The 25264-nt window shown below is 42.2% G+C and overlaps 2 protein-coding genes across 3 annotated transcripts in view; one reads left to right on the top strand and one right to left on the bottom strand.

The window, feature by feature from the left end:
* Nucleotides 1-25264, bottom strand: part of NUDCD3 (NudC domain containing 3) — a 102267-nt gene that overhangs the window by 67460 nt on the left and 9543 nt on the right. The gene's annotated exons all lie outside the window — the stretch shown is intronic.
* Nucleotides 16055-16565, top strand: LOC101141038 (large ribosomal subunit protein eL32-like). The gene has a single exon (XM_055347761.2). It carries the CDS (start codon nucleotides 16104-16106, stop codon nucleotides 16509-16511), a length of 408 nt encoding a protein of 135 aa, XP_055203736.1. The 5' UTR covers nucleotides 16055-16103; the 3' UTR covers nucleotides 16512-16565.

Here is a 25264-nt window from a genome sequence, read left to right on the forward strand (position 1 = left end):
GAAACTAAATAAATTTTTAATGTACATACTATATTATTCCATTTATACAATTCTAGGAAATATAATCTATCGTGACAGAAAACAGAGCCGTGGTTGCCTAAGGATGGGAATGGAGGTGGAAGGATGGGCAGCAGGAGGGGGTCCGAAGAAACTTCTGGGGGTGATGACTGTTCATTAGCTTGATTGTGGTGATGGTTTCATAGGGGTTTACATACATCAAAACTTATTAAACTGTGTACTTTAAATACACGCAGTTTAGTACACAAGAAAACAAAATGGACTAAGTTGAAAAGAAGGTGGGCAAAGAGGAAGGATAAAAAGAGGAAAGGAAGCCAGAGTTAGTATTTGGTGGTTGACAGAGTCACCTGAGAGAAAAAACAAAACAAAGTATTCACTATGTTTGGAATGATCTCATGAATAAAATCAAAGGCCATTTGTGGAGAAAAGTCATCTATAGAGAAGAAAAAAAAAGCACAGTCAAGAGAAAGTACCATTGATGAGGGCAAAAATGTCCTCCCTGTGCTACAAGGATGGTGGCTGCCTTGATTCAAAACTAAATACAAACCAGAGTCAAGGGCAGCCCAGGAGGGAGACAGCCCATCCCAAGTCCCAGGGACAAGCCAACAGGAGTTAGAGTCCCAGGGATGGCCAGACACAGTGGCTCACACCTGTAATCCCAGCACTTTGGGAGGCCAAGGCAGGATGATCGCTTGAGCTCAGAAGTTCAAAACCAGTCTAGCCAACATGGCGAAAACCCACCTCTACAAAAATATAAAAGTTAGCTGGGGACGGGGGCGCACGCCTGTGACCCCAGCTACTTGGGAGGCTGAGGTAAGAGGACTGCTTGAGGCCAGCAGGCTTCAGTGAGCTGAGATCGTGCCATTGCACTCCAGCCTGGCAACAGAGCCCAAGAGTCTCAGAGACAAAAGAGAATGGACTCCTTTACTCATTTAAGCAGGCAAGGCCAGGGTGTCGACACGCTGAAGACACAGGCCCTCCACCAGGACTATCTCACAGGAGCTTCTTCCTGGGATGGGCATGAATCCCAGGAAGCCGACAAAGCACAGGAGCTGGCTGCAGGCAAACAGGAGCTCAGGATTCTGACTCCGTACCTCCTTCTAAATGTTTTTGGGAGAGGAAAAAATGGTCATAAGATCACTCATTTGTGATGAGTGGTTTGATTTAAAATATAATCAAGTCAGAAGCCAGGAAAGGCCATCAGAGTGAGGGACTGGCCTCACCAGGTGACAAGAACCAGCCATGTGGCTGCTCTGTGACTCAATTAAGAGAGAACTCACACACACAAAAGGTTGATATCACTTGGGCCATAAATGTAAATTCACTAAACTGTAGCTCCTTTGCTATTATGCTTTAAAAGTCCTTTGCACATTGACTTCCTCCATCTTTGCTGTTCTGGGCAATTCTGAGGAAAAGTCAGCGTTGGATTTCAGGGACATTCTGTTCCCAGCCCAAAAACCCAATTACTGTTATGGAGGCACAGGACAGTTCCACGTAACAGCTCAGACGGCTGGGAAGAAGTGACTTTAAAAATAAACAATGTTGGCTGGGTGCGGTGGCTCACGCCTGTAATGCCAGCACTTTGGGAAGCTGAGGGGGGCGGATCACCTGAGGTCAGGAGTTTGAGAAGAGCCTGGCCAACATGGTGAAACCCCATCTCTACTAAAAATACAAAAATTAGTGGGGCATGGTGGCGTGCGCCTGTAATCCCGGCTACTCAGGAGGCTGAGGCAGGAGAATCACTTGAACTCGGGAAGCAGAGGTTGCAGTGAGCCAAGATTGCACCACTGCACTCCAGCCTAGGCGACAGAGTGAGACTTCATCTCAGAAAAAAAATTAAATAAATAATAATAATAATAATAATAAATAAACAATGTCCATAGAGTCCCGTAGTGGTTTCTTTGGAAGATAAGCTCACTATTGCTAGAAACAGGATTCCAACCCAAAGGAGAAAGCACTAAATCATTTTTAAGAATTTTTTTCTGGACTTTAATTTCCTGCTCCTATAACTCTGTACATCTAACCCCAAGATGAAGGTTAAAACGGTGTTAAGACTTGGCAGGACCTCCATGGCTTTGAATAGCAGCACTTCTATTCAGCAATCACAGATCCAAGTAATATCTGACACAAACAACACAGTAAGCTGCAGGAAAGGTAGGCACACAGGAAAGGTGAACGTCACAAGCCAACATGCTGGGATTTTAAAACATCTTTAAATGTAAATAATAAAAGCTTGGCCAGGCGTGGTGGCTTACATCTGTAATCCCAGTACTTTGGGAGGCCAAGGGAGTAGGATTGCTTGAGCCCAGGAGTTCAAGACCAGCCTGAGCAACATAGGGAGGCCCCATCTCGACAAAAATAAAAACATTAGCTGGGGGTGGTGGTGCATGTCTGTGCTTCCAGTTACTTGGGAGGCTAAGATGGGAGGACTGCTTGAGCCTGGGAAGTCAAGGCTGCAGCGAGCTGTGGTTGTGCCATTGCGCTCCAACCTGGGCGGCAGAGCAAGGCCTTGTTTCAAAAAAAATAATAAAGGCCGGGCATGGTGGCTCACGCCTGTAATCCCAGAACTTTGGGAGGCCAAGGCAGGTGGATCACGAGGTCAGGAGATCAAGACCATCCTGGCTAACACGGTGAAACACTGTCTCTACTAAAAATACAAAAAATTAGCTGGGCATGGTGGTGGGCGCCTGTAGTCCCAGCTACTGGGGAGGCTGAGGCAGGAGAATGGTGTGAACCCGTGAGGCGGAGCTTGCAGTGAGCTGAGATCGAGCCACTGCACTCCAGCCTGGGCGATGGAGTGAGACTCTGTTTCAAAAATAAAAATAAAAAAATAAAAACTCCCATGTCAAAAGAGTTGGCAAAGAGCGCAAGAATAGAATGATCTCCTGGTCTACCTTCCTACCAATATCAAGTTTGGTCAAATTATTGTTAAATGACTGAATTAAAATCCTTTCATCTGCTCTTCATTCATAGCATATAACCACTGAGGCTAACCTCGACCACCTCCGTGAGCTATGCCAGCTGCCTCTGTGACCTGGCAACTGTGAACTGGCAAACTGATCCTTTCAACTGTTTTTCAGCTCAGGTTAAACTGAGTCCTTCTCAAAACTTTCTTTTAGGCTGGGCACAGTGGCTCATGCCTATAATCCCAGCACTTTGGGAGGCCAAGGCGGGAGGATCACTTGAGCCCAGGAGTTCAAAACCAGCCTGGGCAACATAATGAGACCCTATCTCTACAAAAAAAAAAAAAAATTTTTAATTAGCCAGGCACACTGGCATGCACCTGTGATCCCAACTACTCCAGAGGCTGAGGGTAGGAGGATTGCTTAAGCCCAGGAGGTCGAGGCTGCAGTGAGCCAAGATCATGCCATTGCACTCTAGCCTGGGTGACAGAACAGGACCCTGTCTCAAAACACACACACACACCCTTTCTTTTAAATCTTTGATTTGGAATACTCAGACTTGCTTTTTTCTTTATCTTGTCCTTCTTTACAAGCTCCTCTTCTTAATTGCCCCATAATTATGGACCTCTCCCATCTGAGCACTGACTTCTATCCTTCTCCCTTCAGAGACAGTAACTACCACTTGTAAGATGCTGACTCCCAAATCAAGTTCCAACTTCTGCTTCTCTTCCCCAAATTTCAGACTACATTTCCAACTGTCTGCTGGTCACTTGCACTTACATCTCAGTTATCTCCTAGCTGAAGTCAATCGCATGTTTCTTATGTGCATAAAGAGCAACAATACTTGGCGTGTGTATGGCACTGCACGGGGTCCTTTCTCATCCACAGTTCACACGCTCATCTGTCACCACGTCTTATTGGGGATCAGGCTTGTTTTCCTGCAAGGCCTGTAGTCCTCACTTCTTCCCATCACTGCACATCTCCCAGCTCACTGCATCCTCCCAGCCAGTCTGGCCCAGGACTGCTACATCTTCCACAAGCTCCTCACACAAAACTTTTCCCTCTTTCCCTCCAAGCCCAATCCTTCAGGCATGTGTGTGAGAAATTGTGTGTGTACATATGTGTGACAGCTCATGTAAGTATGCATTGGGAGTGTGCATGACAGTGCAAGTGTGTGTGTGAGTGCATGTGAGTGTGCATTAGTGCAGGTAAATGTGAGTGTAAGAACACATGTGTAAGAGCACATGAGAGCATGTGTCTACCTGCTCAGAACAATGACACAACTTTGCAGCCTTGAAACAAGTAAAGAATATTGCTTAAAAAACAACAATAACAATCACTTCCAGAAAACAAGAAAAGAGCTTTTAGAAACTAATAATGATAGCAAAGAAAAAAAACCTCAACACCAGGATTGGAGAACATAGTCGAGGAAGTCATGTGTGGGTTTTCCCCACAAAAAGAATAAAAAGTCAGAGACACAGGATACAGGAAAAAAAAAATTAGAAAAATGAAACTAGTGATCAAATATCTGAATAACTGAAGAACTAGAGAACAAAGAAAATAAAGGAAAGCAGATAACCAGAAAGAATTTAAGGAAATTTCTTAAATTCTGATATGAAAGACATGAATCTTCAGCTTTAAAGGCCGAGCAAGTACCAGCACAAGGTTAAACTCGAGCAAACTCCTTGTTCTACTCTTTCCCCACTTCTCTCTATTGCACTCGGCTTGTCATATCAAAAGCACAATCAGGGTCAGGCATGGTGGCCCACACCTATAATCTGAACACTTTAAGAGGCCAAGATGGGAGGATGGCTTGAACCCAGGAGTTCGAGACCAGCCTAGGCAACATATCAAGGCCTCATCTCTACTTTAGCTAGGCATGGTGGCACATGCCTATGGTCCCAGCTCCTCAGGGGACTGAGGTGAGAGGACTGCTTGAGCCCAGGAGGTCGAGGCTACAGTGAGCCATGATTGCACCACTGCAATACAGCCTGCGTGACAGAGCAAGACCAGTCTTAAAAAAAAAAAAAAAAAAAAATGTACATCAACTTCCTAAGGGTCAAACTGTAAGCTAGAAGAAAATGGAGGAATGCAGGGAATATTTCCAACCTTAAGTTCTACAGATTCAAACTATCGATCAAACATAAAGATAGAAAAAAAGCATTTTCAGGCATGTGGCAGGGTAACAAGCTCATCCTGGTTTGTCCAGGATTTTCCTGGCTTCAGCAGCATTAGTCCCACATCCTGGGAATTCCCTCAGTCCTAGGTAAACTATTTACCCAGATATAACCTGGTTAAAAAAAAAAAAACTTAAAACTCACATGTCCCAATAATCTCTCAATCCCAGGCAAATCAAGGAAGTTGGTGACCCTTGATGAGGTCTCAAAAACTTTCTGTGTCATGGTCACTTTCTAGCGAGGTTACTAGAGGATTCTGTCAACTGAATCATGAGATTTAACAAAAAGTAAGGACTGTAGCTCACGTCATCCTCAATGGTGAAACACTAGACATTTTCCCTGATGAATGGAATAAGACAAGGGTGCCTACTCTCACTATTTCTATTCAACATTGTACTAGAAGTTCTAGCCAGGGAAGTTAAGCAAGAAAATAAATAGTATCCAGATGAGAAGAAAAAAATAAAATTATCTGTTTGCAAATGAAAAGATCTTGTATATAGAAAATCCTAAGGAATCCACTAAAAACTATGCATTAATAAACAAATTTAGCAAAGTTGCAGGTTACAAGATCACTATACAAAAATCTATTGTATTCCTATAAACTAGCAATGAACAATCTGAAAATGAAATTAAGAAATATTCCATCTACAATAGACTCAAAAAAGAATAAAATACTTAGGAATACATGTTTTAAACTACGAAACTAATGGGAAAACATATTTGTAAATTATATATGTAATATGGGACTTGTATCTAGACTATATAAAGATGGTTAAAGAGTTTGAACAGTTATTTCTCCAAAGATATACAAATAGCCAATAACGCACATGAAAAAATACACATTTTTAGTTACTAGAAAATGCAAATGGAAACTACAGTGAGATCCCACTTCATGCCCACTAGAATAGCCACAATCAAAAAAAATAGATGATAAGTTTTGGCAAGGATGTGAAGGAATTGGAATCCCCATAGATTGCTGGTGTACAATGGTGGAACTGCTTTGGAAAACAGCCTGGCACTTCCTCAAAAGGTTAAACATACAGTTTAACAGGACCCAGCATTTATACTCCTAGGTATATACCTAAGACAAATGAACATATATGTCTACACAAAAGCTTGTATACAAATGTTCATAGCACTATTCCTCATAATAGCAATCCAACTGTCCACCAACCGATGAATAAACAAAATGAAGTATGTCCATACAATAAAATATTATTCTGTCAGTAAAAGGAATGAAGTACTGATACATGCTACAACATGGATGAATCCTGAAAACACTCCATTAAGTGAGAAAAGCCAGACACAAAGGCCACATAATGTATTATTCCATTTATATGAAATGTCAGAATTGGCAAATCTACAAAGGCAAAGTAGACTGGTAATTGCCTAGGGCTGGGAGGTTTAAGAGAAAATGAGGAGTGAATGCTAATGCATACAAAGTTCTTTTTCAGGTAATAAAAATGTTCTGGGGCCAGACATGGTGGCTCACACCTGTAAACTCGGCCCTTTGGGAGGCTGAGGCAGGTGGATCACCTGAGGTCAGAAGTTTGTGACTAGCCTGACCAACATGGTGAAACCCCGTCTCTACTAAATACAAAAAATTAGCCAGGCATGGTGAGCATGCCTGTAATTCCAGCTACTTGGGAGGCTGAGGCAGGAGAATCACTTGAACCTGGGAGGCGGAGGTTGCAGTGAGCCGAGATTGTGAAATTGCACTCCAGCCTGCGCAACAAGAGCGAAACTCTGTCTCGGGGGGAAAAAAAAAAAGTTCTGGAATCAGATAATAGCGGTAGTTACACAACCTTGTAAATACATGAAAAACACTGAATTGTACATGTTAAAGTACAAATTTTAAGATACGTGAACTATATCTCAAGTTTTTAAAACCGTACATGTGTCTGGTATGGTGTGCCACGTGCACTTGGTGTGATGTGTGTGCATGCATACAAGCATGCGTATGAGCCTGGAGAAAGGTGTGCAAGGACACATCTCAGTATACTGACACTGGCTGCAGGATTAGAAAGGGGGAGTGCTGTGTGTGTGTGTGTGTGTGTGTGTGTGTGTGTGTGTGTGTGTGTGGTGATGTGTATGCATGCATACAAGCATGTGTATGAGCCTGGAGAAAGGTGTGCAAGGACATCTCACAGTATATTGACACTGGCTGCAGGATTATAAAGAAGAAATTCCTTTCAACAATGTTGTGTTGTTTTGGGAGTATTATTAGTTTTGGAGTTTTAAAAATTTATTCCTAAGTATTTTTTTATATATATTCTATTGTAGATGGATTTTTCTTAATTTTTTCTTTTTTTTTTTTTTTTTTTTTTGAGACAGGGCCTCACTTGGTTGCCCAGGCTGAGTGCAGTGGCACGATCATGGCCCACTGTAGCCTTGACCTACAGGGCTCAAGCAATTCTCCCACCTCGGCCCCCTGAATAGCTGGGACTATAGGCACGCACCACCATGCCTGGCTAATTTTTCAAGACGGGATCTCACTATGTTGCCCAGGCTGGTCTGGAACTCCTGGGCTCATGCAATCCTTTTGCCTTGGCCTCTTGAAGTGTTGGGATTACAGGAATACGCCACCACGCCTAGCGCTGTGGTCATGTATTTTCTAATATTATAATTGTCTAATAAAGAACTAGCAAATATAATTGTTTTAATCAGAAGAAAACTGAACAAGGTAATAAAGTGATAGAACTGGATAATTCTATTTTCCAAATTTTCCAAATTACTTTTGTAATTAATTAAAAAACTGCTTTCCTAACTGTCACACAACTATAACATATGGTGGAGAAGAAGATACCATTGCTAAAAGCAACACAAACATTAACTGTATGGCTACTAATGGAACTGAGGACACATGAGATTTGTATATAATTCTTGAGGGCAACTTTCTGTAACTGAATTTAATGAGAGAAAAAAGGAAGCCACCAACAATAGAATGATATGCTTCCTTTTAACAGGAAAATTTAACGAGAACAAAACTGATCATACTCCTCAAGTTAATATGGAGTTCTAACATAATATCAATTAAAGTCCCCAAGTGGTATAATACAAAACTTGATCAAGTCACAGTGGAATTCATTTTAAAGAAATCAAACAATATTAAAGAACAGTCTTGAGCCCTTTAGCAGACAATGGAATGGTATACTGAGCCTACAACATTAAAGCAGAGAGAAATTTCTAAAATCTAACATAAAGAAAATCACTGAAGGCAGTATCGATGTGGTAAAATCCCCACACTAAATTCAGTGAATCAACTGATAGAAGAAAAGCAGTGAATAAGAAAATGTGAGGATTTGTAAAACTACAGAAGGATAATATCCAGACTCCCATCAATGAGTAAGTGGAGTTAATGAGTTAACAAAGTAGGAAATACCAACAGTAAATCACTGTGTAGAAAATGTAATCTTTCTATAAATAAAGAAATGCAAAGTAAACTATAAGCTATCAACATAACTGTTTAACTAAAATTTTAAAACATATTTCTTACCTGGTATGACTAAGTACGGCCTGCCCTAGGAAGGAAAGCATATAAGGCCATTATGAACATGCTCTACTGCATTAGCAGGAAGTGGGCAGCTACCACAAGACTCCAAATAGTATGCCAGACTCTACCACGTGCCCTTTTTAAAAACTCACCAGCATATATAATACTTACCAACACCAAAACTAGACTAACCAAGAAAAAAAAAATTTACCACTGACTACATGTGGGGTTTTAAGCCACCTGAGGTTCTAAACCTATTTATGTCACTATTTCCCCCTCAAAAAAATAAACAGCTATCTCAAAAACGTAATATGAAGATATGAATGAAATTAAGATGAAAAGGATAGGATGCTTTAATTTGGGGGGAAAGAAAGAGAAAACAAAAGTTTAAACCCTGGATCTAGTACCAACTCTAACCTATACTAAATTTCACAAATACTATAAAACATTACTCCAAATGAATTAACTCTACACTAGTCAACACTTGGCAAAAACGTTTTGCAAAATCTGCATTAAAGGATTTTAGTTTTCCTCCATTGGAAAATCTTTCATTATTTTTAAAAATGTATTTGAACGGTGTGATAATTCTTTTCTCCTACCACATATCCTAGGTGGTCCTAGACAACAGGCCTAAAAACCCGACGGGTTCAACTCTGCTTATCTCAAAACGCTCCTTCAAGACTATACCCCTCCCAAGGGGATTCTCTGGACACAACTCAAATGCTTTCTTCTATCTCCTTGCCTTCCAGGAATCCCTTCCTCCCTTCTCCTGGCTTCTTTGGCCCTGCACCCATGAAGGCCAGCACAGGCATCACCTTCTCCAGGAAGTATTTCTGACATTCCAGAAAATGGGTCTGGACCCTTCCTCTGCATTCATCACATGGGAGTGCAACAGTTTGTCCAAGCTCCCCCCAAACTGTGAGCCCCTTGAGCATCTCCCACTGTATATGTCTGACTGCTAGAACACAGCCTGAAACATCATAGAAGGTATGCCACATATACATGGGATGGGAGGATAGAAGGGCAAGCTGCATATGAAGAGAAGTCTTCTCTAAAAATCAGTGTGATCTGCAACAGGAAAAGGCTGTCTCCCTGTAGGGGGGAGGCACACTCATAAAGACTAAATCATTTCCTGCCTTTTAGGGATCCTATGGGAAGGACAGAAAAGCTACCATGATTGAGTTAGCCACAGACACATGGTACAATCTGACCTATACCATTGAAAGTGAAGGAGCCTTTGAAGAAGCACCAAAGAGAGAGAGAAAGGAGTCTTTCACCAGCCATGTGACATGCAGAATGGCCACACCTCAGCCATAATGGCTGAAAGGGGGAGGAAACAAAGAAACAGAAAGTTTGGGATCCGGGCCCTAACCCAGACTGTGTGAAAGCTCATTTTCTCGAATGCCAGAAATGCTTCCTAGAGAAGGTGGTGCCTGTGCTGGCCTTCATGGGTGCAGGGCCACAGAAGCCAAGGAAAAGGGAGGAAGGGGTCCTGGAAGGCAAGGAGGTGGACCATGTAAAAGCTGTCCACAGTTGGGATGGACACAGTTGGGATGGGACAGTGTTCAAGTGCCTGGCTCCGTGGTAAACAAAATCAGGGCTCACATGATTCAGGTGCATAGGCAGGTGGTCCCTGAACCCAGGTAGTCTCCCCAAGAGATGTTCTGAGGCAGTCCACAAATATAGCATATGCAAAGCATATTGTCAAACTCAGAGGACTTCCACTGCTCTGAGATAGGAATTATCAGGGACATGTGCACACACACTCTCTCTCTCTCTCATATATACACACATACAGAAAGAGAAAAAGAAATGTGTATTACCTCTCTATCTTTAAGAATATTTAAGGTAACTTTAGTCAAGGAGCTGGGTACATTTTGCTTACAAACAACATTTCATGAATTGCTATGAAATTTTATAGAAGCCTAATTTCCAGGGCTCGAATTACAGTTACTGAACAAATGTAACCATAATGTGTGCCACTAGCATCTCAACCACATAATTACCCAGAAAAAATTAACAGACACACAACTTATACTCTAAAATCCCCTAATAACCACATGTTCAGAAAATGTTCCTAAATAGGAAAACACTGACCAATATTATTAGCTTAACTTTTCAGGGAATAAAGACATCATAAAGCAGATTATTCCAACTTTTCAAATACGAATGAAAACAGAAAACTCCTACTTGATCAGTAGCTCTCAAAGGGAGGGTAGGCCCTGCCTCCTGGGAGTTTGGGAGTGTGTGGGCAGCGTTAGGTGTCCTTGGGGCAGTCAATGGGCACTGTCCCCTGCCCTGCACTACCTTCACACATCCCATTAGACATGCAGGTAGACAGAAGCTGTTTAACATTCTTCTGAGCCTGTAACCTAACTTAGATAAAAACCCAAATAATTTTTTGCATGTTTTTATTATATCGTGAATTTTCCAGGAATACAACATGTCTGATTCTGGCCTTTACTAAAATGTAATTGCCTTTTTGAAAATACTCATCACCAAAGCAACACTGCCTGTGTATTCTGGGTTACCAATCAAGACACACCCAGGCTGTGTGTGTGTGTGTGTGTGTGTGTGTATACACAAAGATACAAGAGATTTATAGTATCTTTTGCATTGTATGAGTGCCCGTGGCCCTCATGAGATAGCTGCTGGCACTGAATATAGACACTAAGCGAAGGCTACACGTGCAGCCTGGGTGTGTCTTGACCCCGATAGGGTCAGGAGGCAGAGATGCCCAGAAACCCTAGCCTGCTCTAGTTTGTCTTTGTGAGTATCAAGGGACAATGTGGTTAGGGTATAACAATGGAATGACCTCCTGCCCCTCCCCCGAAACACACATGTAACTCCACTCACTTGAACCCAAGTGGCATTGAACCCGGAGAGAAGGAGAGCTGGACGCTTGGTTTGGGAGGACAAGCTGGTGACACCCACAGAGAGCACGGAGCCTGACATCCCTGAGAACTAGCAGCTGACATAGTCCATGCCCAGCCAAGCCACCAACAATGTCTAGAGACCAACTTTGGAAAACTGATGCAGCATCCAGACAGGCTAACAGGAACCTCAAATTTAAAAGTTAATAGACAGCTGAGTATCCCCAAACCCTGAGAAAAGGGCAACAAATTCTACACCTAAAGAAGTGATGCTGCAGAACACAGAGTTAGTAAAGACACAAGACTTAAAAACAGGCACAATCAACAGCCTCCAAGTGGTGTGAGAGGATATTACACTCATGAGAATCAACCAGCAATCTTAAACATTAAAAACTGGAATCACTAAATTAAAATAAATAAATAAAAGGTGAGCCCAAGAACAATTGTTATCTCTGGGAGAATACTGGGCTTGAGGGATGATCAAAGGGGTCTTGAGTTTTATCTATTTACAAAAGGAATGTATTTTTACTAAATAAAAAAAAAATCAACGGACATTTTCAAAGAAATATATTTTCTGGATGAAATGGGAATTTAGTACTTCTACAACTTCACAAGCAGTATGAGGGACCAAAAGAATCATTTCCTGGCTGGGCACAGTGGCTCACGCCTGTGATCCCAGCACTTTGGGAGGCTGCGGCAGGTGGATCATCTGAGGTTAGGAGTTCGAGACCAGCCTGACCAATATGGTGAAACCCCGTCTCTACTAAAAATACAAAAATTAGCCAGGCGTGGTGGTGCATGCCTGTAGTCCCAGCTACTTGGGAGGCTGAAACAGGAGAATTGCTTGAACCCGAGAGGAAGAGGTTGCAGTGAGCCAAGATCATGCCACTGCGCTCCAGCCTGGGTTAAAGAGCAAGACCCCATCTCAAAAAAAAAAAAAAAAGAAAAGAAAACGAAGCAAGAATCATTTCCCAAATTAACTTCCTCCAAATAACAGTCCCTCAAAGTGACAGCAGGCCAACTACAAAGAAAAAGAGCTCCGCAGTCCCATTAATTTGAGTTAAATTACGTTTTTTTCATTTCAGGGCCTCTGGGTTAGCACACAATATAGCACAGACAAATCATACACCCATGTCTCAGAAAACATCAGGCAGAGAAATGTACCTTGATTAGATCAACAATTTTTTTTTTTTTGGTGGAGTCTTGCTGTGTCACCCAGTGCAATGGCACAATCTCGGCTCATTGCAACCTCCACCTCTCAGACTCAAGCAATCCTCCCACCTCAGCCTCCCGAGTAACTGGGATTACAGGCATGTACCACCAAACCCAGCTAATTTTTGTATTTTTAGTAGAGACAGGGTTTCAACACATTGGCCAGGCTGGTCTCGAGCTCTTGGCCTCAAGTAATCTGCCCGCCTTGGCCTCCCAAAGGGCTAGGATTACAGGTGTGAGCCACCATGCCCGGCCCACCAAATCTTTACATAAGCTTCAATTTTTTCTTATTCTATGGACCAATACCCTTTTAGAAGGAGCGTTATCCCCATTCCGGCTTTTAGATTAAGACACTCAACAACACTGGCATTTAGTACAGAATCTCAACCCTCTTTTCCTTATTCTGAATTCCCTCCTCTTACAGTGCCAAAAACAATAACCCACATCCATCCCAGGGGCCGAGCCGAGGGCAGGGCTCAGGGAAGTGGCAGGGGAGCAGAAGGGCCCAAACAAAGGTGGAAACAGAAGCTGACACCTGTGCTCTGCTCCACCTCAGCAGCACCAGTTCAAACACATACGCTTTGCTCTCCGCCCTATGCCCTAGACCCCACACGAGCATGGGACATCCCCAGGACATTTCCAGAGAGCATTTTAAATTTCCTTAATCTTAATGTTTTTTACATGTATTTTCTAATTTTCCTCTATATTACTATAAAGAAACTTTTAGTGATTTTAAAAATCTCACAGTCATCTCACATCATTCTCCCGTAATTCCACCAGAAATGAGGCTGAGAGAATACACAGACAGCCACAGCACAGTTCACACAGTAAAACATCAACACCTTAAGGCCTGTCCACATGAAGTGGGAAACTTCTGAACAGCCGTTAGAGAACACAGCAGACACCCACTGAGACTGATGTGGATGAGCAGTGTATACAGCCACTATCATCTGTGGAAAGGTTAAAATTGAAAAAGTAGAGAATGTGGGACATTAATCGTGGAGGCCATGGGCACAGGGAGAACTCTCTGCACTTCCTGCTCAATTTTGCTGTGAACCTAAAGTCAGTCTAAAAATAAACTGTATTAACCAAAAAAGAAAAAAGTAAGAAGACAGGCATAGATAAGTATGCTTGTATTTTCATAGACTATCTCCTGACCGGTACACCAGACACTGGTAACAGCAGCCACTTAGGGTAGAGTGGATAAACACAGTCACCTCACTGTGTAGAGCAGAACAGAGCCACAGACAGGGCCGTGAGTGAGAAGACCACCAAAGTTCTACTATACACCCCCCCGTACTTCTCAAATTGCTTTTGATATATGCATACAGCATTTTTCAAAACACCAGTTAAAAAAAAAAAAAGAAAAACTTTTACGGAAAAGTAGGAAGTTCCAGGGTAAAAGGGGTACAAGAGAGTCAAATCTAAATAAAAGCTGGAGCAGCAAAATCAGAGACGCTTGGCCCTAAAGATATAAAGCTGACCTCGTGAATGCATACTTTTGGGAAAGAAATGACCAGTGAACCCAGGACCATGGAAGCCTGGGTGGCACAGCCACCCAACATGAGACATCTCAGTGGTATAAGCCAGATGCTTGCTGCCAGGAGCCAGCACTGCACCAATGTAAAGCTCACAATGCCCCCTAGAAGCAGGGACAGCCACCCAGGGCCAACTTGAGAAGGAAAAAAGCTAAAAAACAAGGGAAAAGTTGAAGAATCCTCATCCCATCCCCTGAGCCACCCTAAATTGGAAAATACTCAGCAGACACAAAAAGCCTCTCAAGAGGACACTGCCAACCCACTTGGGCAAGGGATCATACCCATATGCCCTGAACACTTCTGGGGCTACCATGCCTGGTTTCCTTTCTTATTCAGAACTCAGGGAATTATGTACATGGGGTTTATTGCTTGTTTTCCTTGGAGAGAGAAACAGTTTTCTGTTTTTCTTACTTAAGACCCAGTACAGTCAGCAGGGCCCCAAAGGCCTCAGGAAGGAGGCTGCTAGTCACCACACCAATCTGTGAAGTGCTCATCCTGCCAGCCACTCTGGTACCAGGCTCAGCCATGTGGTTCTGCGCTCAGCCATGCTGCCTTCAAAAATTAGGGGAAACAAAAGGTCTGGAAGTTTGTTCTCCTAGGAGAACTTGAGCATCCAAAGTGACATTTCTCCTGCTTTATTCAGCTTTTCACTAGGGACACTTGGATAATGCTAAGTGTTTTCTAGGTCACAGCTAGTCCTACCTACCCACTTATTGGGAAGCTCTAGCAGCAGCAGAATAGAAAGCTCTGGGTGAGCCTGCAAAGCAGGAGGCATGCTAGTGGGCAGCAGGGAGAAAGTGTGCAAACACCCCTGCTTCCCATGAATCGCTAGGTCACAAAGCCCCACCGGGTGAGGGTACGTGTGACCCACTCAGACTGCTGTTTCAGACTCTGCTATGAGGGTCATGGGAAGAGAGCACTGGCCCTCCTTGGGAGAAGATTCTGGTCCAAATCTATGGTGTGGCTCAGCTATCAGCAGTGAAGACTGAGGGGCACTGGCTGGTTTCTTTCCCCACATTCACCCTCACCAGCCCCCCGTGGTGAAGAAGGTTGGGTGTCACTTCCTCCAACCTCTGCAGGGCAGAGTGTGCTGCTATTACAGGGCCTGCTAAACCAGCATCTCACCCCTACTGAAGAATGGGTCAATAAAGATAGAAAAGTTATGACAGAAAAGGAGGGAAGGAAGGAGAGTCCCTTCCAATGGTCCTCACAATAATACCACCCACAGAGATCGGTGTGAAATTTTGCTTTCAGAAGCAGAATGTGCCCAGACAGAACCAGAACTGCTCATTTAACATGGGAACGGCGAAGCGCCCACTCCAAAACTTCTGCTAGTGGGTGGCCAGAAAGAAGCCATCCTCTCTCCCTTCCTGACTCAAATTGTACAACTGCTCAAAGGAAGAAAGAGAAGCCAGAGGTTCCTCTGCATCAGCCAGAGGCCGATCACCCTGATCCAGGCTGCCAAGTTAGAACCCAAGCTCCCAGATCAAGGGACAAGTCAGAGGTGGAGCTCTTTGATCAAGGGGCAGGTCAGAGATCAAGGTCCCCATTGAGGCCCGGCAGGGACGAGGCAAAAGACTGGGGCAGGCTGGCAATCTTAAACCCCATTTGCCCCAAGGCCCTAAAAAAAAAAAAGTATTCCATAAATACTTGCTGAATCCAAGAACCAAACCTAGTACTTAGCTTATACTGAAAGCTTTAATTATACTATCTCATTTAATCCTTACAACAGCCCTTTAATTGTTATCACCCTATTGTATATAAGAAAAAAACTAAGACCTCAGTAAAAAAAAAAAAAAAAAAAAAAGAAATGAAAGAAAAAAAAAAAAGAAAAGGCTCTCTTCCTCGGCGCTGCCTACGGAGGTGGCAGCCATCTCCTCCTCGGCATCATGGCCACCCTCAGACCCCTTGTGAAGCCCAAGATCGTGAAAAAGAGAACCAAGAAGTTCATCCGGCACCAGTCAGACCGATATGTCAAAATTAAGTGTAACTGGCGGAAACCCAGAGGCATTGACAACAGGGTTCGTAGAAGATTCAAGGGCCAGATCTTGATGCCCAACATTGGTTATGGGAGCAACAAAAAAACAAAGCACATGCTGCCCAGTGGCTTCCGGAAGTTCCTGGTCCACAACGTCAAGGAGCTGGAAGTGCTACTGATGTGCAACAAATCTCACTGTGCCGCGATCGCTCACAATGTTTCCTCCAAGAACCGCAAAGCCATAGTGGAAAGAGCTGCCCAACTGGCCATCAGAGTCACCAACCCCAATGCCAGGCTGCGCAGCGAAGAAAATGAGTAGACAGCTCGTGTGCACGTGTTCTGTTTAAATAAATGTAAAAACTGCAAAAAAAAAAAGAAAAGAAAAGAAAACTAAGGCCCAGGGAGACGAAAGAATTTGTTCAATGCCAGACAGCTTATCAGTGTCAGAGCTAGCAACTGAATGCACGGTCTCTAGACTCCAAGATTCATACTCTTATTCCATAACATAATTTTTTTAAAAGGGGGAAAAAGACTAGAGTCAGGAAGTAAAAAGATAAATGTAACAGTTTCAGAGATTAAAGGAGCAAACCACAAGACACGTGACAGGTATCCTCCTTGCTCATCCACTGGGAGAGTCTAGAAGCCTGACACCACAGCACCAACTAACACAGCAGGCCCAGCTCTTGGCTTGTAATCTCAATCTCTTATCAAAACCCAAGGACTTCTTGGAGAAAGGGTCCATTCCACAGCCAGGGCAGGAAAAGAACTCAAACCTGGAACTTCCTGTAGTGTACAAGAAAATAAAGAAGTGCTCGAAAAATGATGCAAACATGTTAACAGGAAAAGTCAACTGCAAGAGGCCACTTGAGCAATTAAACAATAGTAATGGACCATAACCTATGGAATAACTATCCATGAATACACACTGACATACACCAAGAACTAATAAATAAGTAGAGGAGAAAGAAAAGCTCTTCCTTACAGCATGTGAAACTTACAGTCCTTACAGTCCATTTGTTTTGGACTGAGCTCCCGCACAAGGCCCCAGCACACCAGACCAAACCAGAATAGAGACAATCAAAATGAACTTTAAAAAGGACCAGTTTTCAAACAAACAAACCAAAAAAAAAAAACAGGAGATTTCAGTCAACTTGAGTCAGCAGGTAAGGAAGACCCCTTACCTGTTTCAACCCTATGAGGAAGTGACTTAGAAACAACCCATCTGCTTTTTGTTCTCTGTGTCTGCTTTTCTCAACCCTTTTCTGCCTATAAAACCTACCTCCTTTGGTCAGCTCATGGGAATACTCATTCTATTTTACAGAAAGAGATGTTGCCCAATTCTAGAAACACAAAAGGCAACTAGATCTTTAAACTAAATTTGTTGTAATTTTGTCTTTTGACAAGTATAATTCTAAATAATAAATGGAGAAAGAATGATAAAAATAGAAAATCATTTAGCAAACAGTACAGTAATAATTGTTTCAGGCAAGAATAATCAGTGGTTGCTAAGATTAATGGTAAAAGTATGCTGAGAAACAAGATATTTATCTACTCTCAAAGTTATCTCCCCACAAGATACTTATTAATTACAAAAAGGAACACAGTAACTCCACAGTGGAAGAAATGTGCAGCCATCCATTCAGCCAAATGATCACAGTTATGATCACAATTAACATCAGAAGGAACGGGACAAATCCTGGCATGACACACTAAGGGCCCACCATGGTATTCTTCTGCGGTATTCTTGCCAAAAATATACAACACGAATACAGTCATAAGGAAGCATCAGACAAAACTATAATGAGGGACATTCCACGAAAAAAAAAAATGGCAATGAAGGAAAAAAAAAAGGACCAGTTCTCTTTAACTGTCAAGGTCATGAAAAGACTAAGAAACTGTCACTGTCCCAGATAAAGGAGACTGAAGAGAGACACAACCACGAATACAATGACAATAACAAATTGAACCCTGAGCCAAGGATAAAGGACATGATTCAACAGGCAGAATTTAAACAAGGTCTACAGATGAGCTAATGGCAATCCCTCATTATAAAAGACTCTAACATTTGGTGAAGCTGGGTGAAGAGCATATTTGAGAATTCTTTGCGTGACTTCTGCAATTTTTTTTGGTAGATATGAATTATCTAAAATTCAAAGATTTTTTTAAAAGACCAGAAAATAAACAGACATTAACAGTTATATGAGAGAGAGAATATGCTAGTCTTTGGTTAGCTAAGAACACTGACTCCATACCACAGCAGCCAGCAGCCAGACCACAGATCTGACCCTCACTCTTCAGAATCCCACAGTTGCTATTTTAAAGACCAGATAACAGGCTCCAAATCTGATTTCTCAGCTCACAGAACTCACAGCCAAGTCATTTGAGATGACTTATTCCAGAGGGTCTCAAAGCAAATTCTACAGGACAGAGCTGCCTACACGCCCAGGCTCGGCTTAAGGTCCCCCCAATGTTAGCCTCTCACTCAGATGCTGCTTCCACAGCAAATTCCTTGGCTTAATTAAAGGAGATACAAAAACTCAGGTCACTCCAACTCCCTCACAGCGTGGCTCAGAGAGCACAAGGCCTGCGTGGACCGGGCTCTGCATAGTCCTGGGCATCTGTAACTCAGGGGCTGCAAGGGAAGCAGCCCATGACAGAAGGGAAAGCAGGGCAAGAGTACAAACAACAAAACCAGAAGGGGCAGCTGACAGCCTGATGGCTCAGCACAATGGCTGGAAGACAGAGAAGTGGCCTCAGGACTCTACTAGCAAGTTTAACTTTTAACTATTTTTATTTATCTTTACTTTGACCAAACCAAAACAAGAGTTCAAACTACTACCAAGTTTAAAGTACAACTCTGAGTTGCCCTAAGAAGACAGAGAACATACACAAATGTGAAAATACGAGAAAAACTAGATGTTACCGAAGAGTGGCATTCAAGAGATATGTTAAAATTCAAAGGTTGATCATCTTCAATGTGACTTTTAACTTCAATCATTATTTGTTCAGCTGTTTACTGAGTACCAACTATGTGCCAGGCAGTAGAATCCACAATGAACAAAGTTCCTGCCTTGCATGGTGACGACAAATGATACCCAATGAGTAGATATGCAGTTGTCCCTTGGTATTCACAGAGCGCTGGTTCCAAGAACCCTAAGGATACCAAAATCCAACAATGCTCAAGTCCCTGATATCCTGATATCAAATGGTATAGTATTTGCATATGCACGTCCTCATGTATACTTTAAATCATCTTTAGCTTTATAATAGTTAATAAATGCTATGTAAATAGTTGTTAAATATTTTTTATTTGTATTATCTTTATTGTTGTATTGTTATTTTTTATGGTTTTGGCTTTTTTAGTATTTTCAATCCAAGGTTGGTTGGATCTGCAGATGTGGAACCGAAGGATACAGAGGGCCAACTGTACATGGTAACAACCAGCTCAGGGCCAGGTGATCTAGGTCAGTCCAACTCCCCTCCTCCTGACTTCTCTGCTGACAGAATGAGCAGGGCAAGCATGAGTGGCCACAAGAAAAGACACACAAAGGACAGTTTGCACAGGAAAGGCACATAGAGGTTTTTTGTAAACACATAGGAGTGTGTAAACACATAGAAGTGTTTACAGCCACCACTCATAGGATAGAGAACACAGAATCACCTACCCAGGGACACACTGAGGCCACTACAGAGTAGAAGTGACACACAGACCTTAGATATACCTCTTAGAAGCAAGGAGTGACACAGACTCACAAAATGACACAGGATTTTAGGTGCTCATCCGGACTCCATGAACAAACCAGAGATGAAGCAACAGGTCTAATCGAGGGGTTACTGCACTGGTCACAAGGGCTCCTAGAATGCTCTCAGGTTTGTCTCCTCCACCCACCCTCACTGCCTTGGTGATCTTACCCAGTCTATGGTTAAATACATCTAAATGCTAATGCTTTCCAAATGCCCATCCCAGTCCCTACTCTTCTCAGAACTCCAGACTCGTGTGTCTACTGCCTAATCAGTAATGCCACCTCAACCACTGCTCAGCTTCTCAGATTGATGGAAGCCGTGACCAACCCCAATCAACCCTGAGAAACTTCCCCTCCAGTGCTTTAGTGGCTGCCAGTTCCATCCTTCCAGTTGCTCAGCAACAAATTTTGAGGAGGAGGAAAAAAATACAATTACATTTAGAATTCTAAATGTGACAAATACATATATGACGTATTACTAAACATAGTTGTTACTAAAATACTACTATAAATAAGAAATAGTCTGCACTCCTAGAAAATCCAAGAAAATCAACTGAGAAACTATTAGAAACCAGTAAGATAATTCAATATTGGTGTATAGGACTTACTGAATAAAAAGATTAAAATTCTACAAAAGAACATAAAGCAAGACTTGAGTAAATAAGACATAACCTTTTCTTAGACCAAAAGACTCAATAATGTAAAGATGTCAATTCTCCCTAATCCAAAACATAAATTTAATGTATTCTCAATGAATATTTCAACAGAATTTTCATACACAAAAATTAATTTACGGGAATATTTGAGAAAAGTCTGGGGGTAAAAAGATTAAACACTAGTTCTACCAAGTGCCCATACCTACGGAGACCATGTCAGGAGGGAGCAGTCTGATGATGATGATGAAGTATCTGCCAAGGACACTATTAGGAAACCTGAAATTTATCTTCCAAATGATGCCATTCCCTTCCCAAGAAGCACCGAGGTCCCTGTAACTGGGCACAAAGGCCACACTACCCAAAGCAAGAGAAAGTACTGAACAGTTTTCTCAGCTATTATGTTCTAATGGGCTTGTCCTAGAAGGGGTTAATATGTCAGATTGTTCCATGACACCCTCTTTGTACACTGCCACTACTCTGCTTCCCTGCCCAGGGCAGGAGGAATAGCCTAGTTGGACCCAGGGCCCTGTCACTGCCCAATGCACACCAACAGTGTTGGAGCACTCTGTTCCTCATCCAAAGGACAAAAAGATACCCAGTCCAAGCACACAGGACAAAGACAACGGTTTCTAGGCAGTAACTGACATTCTTAGTGCTACCATATTTTCCTTCTTCTCTGTTAAAGAATTCTGCTCGTGATTTTTAAAAGGAAAAGCCCAGGACTGACACAGCCTTTCAGAGATTTTTGTCAGCATTCCAGCACGAGCAAAGGCAAAGTCACCATCCCACTGTCTACAGCAACACCTGCAGGTCAAGAGCCTGAACTGCAGGTGCTATGAAAGTTCATACCGACGGCCCATGCCCAGGAAACCAACACCAAACCCTACCGTGAGGTCATCCAAGAGGCAAACCCTAACAGGCAGCTCTTGAGAAATGCCTGATTAGTAACTACGTCATAAGATGCTGCAGACTTTGCGCCCCTCTCTTCCACAGTGCTAATCATGTCTGCAGGCACTGGTCACCCAGTCTAGTATTACATAAACACTGAGGCTCAAATGGCACTTTTTCACTTTTTACAAAGTCTTTACCATGAACAATTCTTTTTTTTTTTTAGATGGAGTCTCGCTCTGCTCTGTTGCCCAGGCTGGAGTGCAGTGGCACAATCTCAACTCACTGCAACCTCCACCTCCCGGGTTCATGCAATTCTGCTGCCTCAGCCTCCTGTGTAGCTGAGATTACAGGCACGCACCACCACACCTGGTTAATTTTTTGTATTTTTATAGAGACAGAGTTTCACCATGTTGGTGAGGCTTGTCTCAAACTCCTGACTTCAAATGATCAGCCGGCCTCGGCCTCTAACAGTGCTGAGATTACAGGCATGAGCCACCACACCCAGCCTGAACAACTATTAAAATTGTAAAGTATCCTTACAGAATATAAGCACTTTCTCTGATGCTATCTTGTGCAAATAAGGAAATATCTGTGTGCAAATTCTCTCTCTTCCCTGAGGAATAAGATGGGTTATTTACTTTGAGCCAGGCGCGGTGGCTCATGCCTGTAATTCCAGCACTTTGGGAGACCGAGGTGGGTGGATCACCCAAGGTCAGGAGTTTCAGACCAGTCTGGCCAACATGGTGAAACCCTGTCTCTACTAAAAAAATACAAAAATTAGCCAGGCATGGTGGCAGGCACCTGCACTCCCAGCTACTTGCAAGGCTGAGGCAGGAGAATCGCTTGAACCTGGGAGGTGGAAGCTGCAGTAAGCCGAGATAATGCCATTGCACTCTAGCCTGGGCAACAAGAGCAAAACTCCGTCTAAAAAAAGAAAAAGATAGGTTCCTTTAAGCCCTGGGGTGGGGACATTTCTGATCTTCATTTGACATGCCCTGGCAGCAACAGTAGGGCAGAAACAAGAATGAAATTCAGATCAATTGTAGGTTATTAGTCAGGGAGATGCTAAAATCAGAGTGGTGGTAAAATTAGGTCAAAATAAAATTTCCCCCAAATCACCCCAAAAATACTATAAATGAAACCTGTACATTATTATGTATAAATAACAATGTATGCTGCAACAGCTTTAGGGCAGAACACGGGCACAAGGTTGCCAGGATCTGGGAGTCTGGCACCAATGGAAACGTCATTGTATTAGTCCATTCTCACGCTGCTATAAGGACACACCCAAGATGGGGTAATTTATAAAGAAAAGAGGTTTAATTGACTCACAGTTCAGCATGGCTGGGGAGGCCTCAGAAAACTTACAATCATGACAGAAGGGGAAGTAAACACATCCTTCTTCACATACCAGCAGGAAGAAGTGCCAAGCAAAGGGGGAAAAGTCCCTTATAAAACCGTCTCATGAGAACTCACTATCACAAGAACCACATGGATATAACTGCCCCCATGATTCATTGCCTCCCACCGGGTCCCTCCCATGACATGTGGGGATTATGGGAACTGCAATTCAAGATGAGATTTGGGTGGGGACACAGCCAAACCATACTGGTCATCTATCTTGACTGTGGTGGTTACAAGACTACATTTGTCCAAAGTCATAAACTGTATTCTAAAAGGAATGAATTGTATTGTTATATAAATTATACTTTACTAAAACACAAAACAATTGTCTGTAGACAGTAATGAACACCTTACAATAAAAATGTATATATAGAGGCAGGAGGATTACTTGAGCCCAGAAGTTCGAGTTCAGCCTGAAAAACACAGCAAGATCCTGTCTCTAAAAAAATAAAATTCAAAATACATATATACAAAATATAAATACATTATTTTTAATCTTGTTTCTTTCTTTCCCAGCACTTACACTGAATTTATTTAAATTAAATAAGCATGTGATGTGACTTTACTGTAGTATACAAAAAGGGAGTTTTTGCCTAATACTGGCTAGAACTGAAAAACGTGTCAAGTAAGAGTCATCAGATATCAGCAATCTAAGACTTAGATTCTTAGATTTTAGACAGAGTGCTCACAAAAGGTGGTGCTTCTGTGTGGTCTTCTACAGAATAACTACCTTAAATTACTCAATTAAAAGAACTGCAGATCTACAGTTTTTAGGATAAACCATCCTGAACACTGGTGGGAGGACTTGGGGTACAGCTAAAGGTAGAACAAGGAAAAGGATGGTCTTTCACATTCTATTTTCAAATCTGCTAAAACACTACATTTCAGGTATAACTAGAGATCGGTGCCACAACTTCCTGTTTTGTTCAAGGAAAACAAGTAACTGAAGCTGAGAATGTTCCAGTCCTTGGAAATGTTTGATTAGGATTCTTGCAGTACCAGTCTATTCTGAACAAAGAGCTACCAAGTAGAAAGGTTAGCTTTCCTGAAACATATCCAAGTCTTCACTCTATACTTATTTTTAAGGTAGAACTCACAAAACTAACTCTAATTCTAACCCAGAACAAAATTCATTGGTTCAAGAATTTTAAAATAGGGTCTCTACAAAACAACAAAGTAGCTATTCTAGTCTATTACTCAGAAATCAAAACCAATCCCCTCCTTTCATTTTTTAGAGATCATAAAAGGAATACAAAAAAATTAATAAAACAAAATAAATGGTCATTACAGAAAAATTAGAAAATATAGTAAGGGACAAAGATAAAAATGAAGAACACTCACAATTCCACCACTCTGTGATTACCACTACTATTTTCTTCCAGCTTTTTTCCTACATACATAATTTTTAAAGTTTTCAAATTTGATATTAGAGTATATAGTTTGAATTCTCCCCTTCTCACTTAACATTATATCATGAAAATATCTGTATAAGTCAAGGTTCCACCGAAGAAACAGAAGCAGCAGATATAGTCAGCCCTCGCTATCCATGGGTTCCATAGCCCAAATCAAAATATTCCCAAAAAATATTTATCAAAATATTTGCTGCGGATCAAAAATATTCCCAAAAAAAGACCAGGCATGGTGCCTCACACCTATAATCCCAGCACTTTACGAGGCTGAGGCGAGTGGATCACTTGAGCTCACCAGTTCGACACCAGCCTGGGCAACATGGTAAGACCCTATCTCTACAAAAAATACAAAAATCAGCTGGGCAAGGTGGTGCACGCCTGTAGTCCCAGCTACTTGGGAGGCTGAGGTGGGAGAATCGCTTGAGCTCAGAAGGCAGAGGCTGCAGTGAGCCAAGATCATGTCACTGCATTCCAGTATGGGCAACAGAGCCAAGACCCAGTATCAAAAAAAAAAAAAAAAAAAAAAAAACCAAAAATTTGAAAAAAAAAAAATGGATTGTTTTGTCTGTGCTGAACATGTACAAACTTCTTGTCATTATTCCCCAAATAATACAGTGTAACAACTATTTACATAGCATTTACATTGTATTAGGGATTGTAAGAAATCTAGACATAATTTAAAGTATATGGGAGAATGTGCATAGGTTATACACAAATATTATACTGTTTTATATAAGAGACCTAGACATCCATGAATTTTGGTATCCACGAGGGACCAGGAACCAATCCCCTGCAGATACCAAGGGATAAGTGTATTTATTAAGAGAGTTACTGCAAGAAATTGGCTTACATGATTGTGGGGGCTGGCTAGGCCAGTCTGAAATCCACATAGCAGGCCAATGTGGAACTCTGCAGAAACTGAGTGCAGCTGCTGTCCATCGGAGAAATTTCTTCTACTTCAGGGGAGCT

This window comes from Gorilla gorilla, chromosome 6 (assembly GCF_029281585.2).
Source record: "Gorilla gorilla gorilla isolate KB3781 chromosome 6, NHGRI_mGorGor1-v2.1_pri, whole genome shotgun sequence".
In the NCBI taxonomy this organism is placed as follows: domain Eukaryota; kingdom Metazoa; phylum Chordata; class Mammalia; order Primates; family Hominidae; genus Gorilla; species Gorilla gorilla.

Bases quoted from the DNA above. Each gene is read 5' to 3' on its own strand.
- LOC101141038 (XM_055347761.2), top strand. From the start codon at position 16,104: ATGGCCACCCTCAGACCCCTTGTGAAGCCCAAGATCGTGAAAAAGAGA.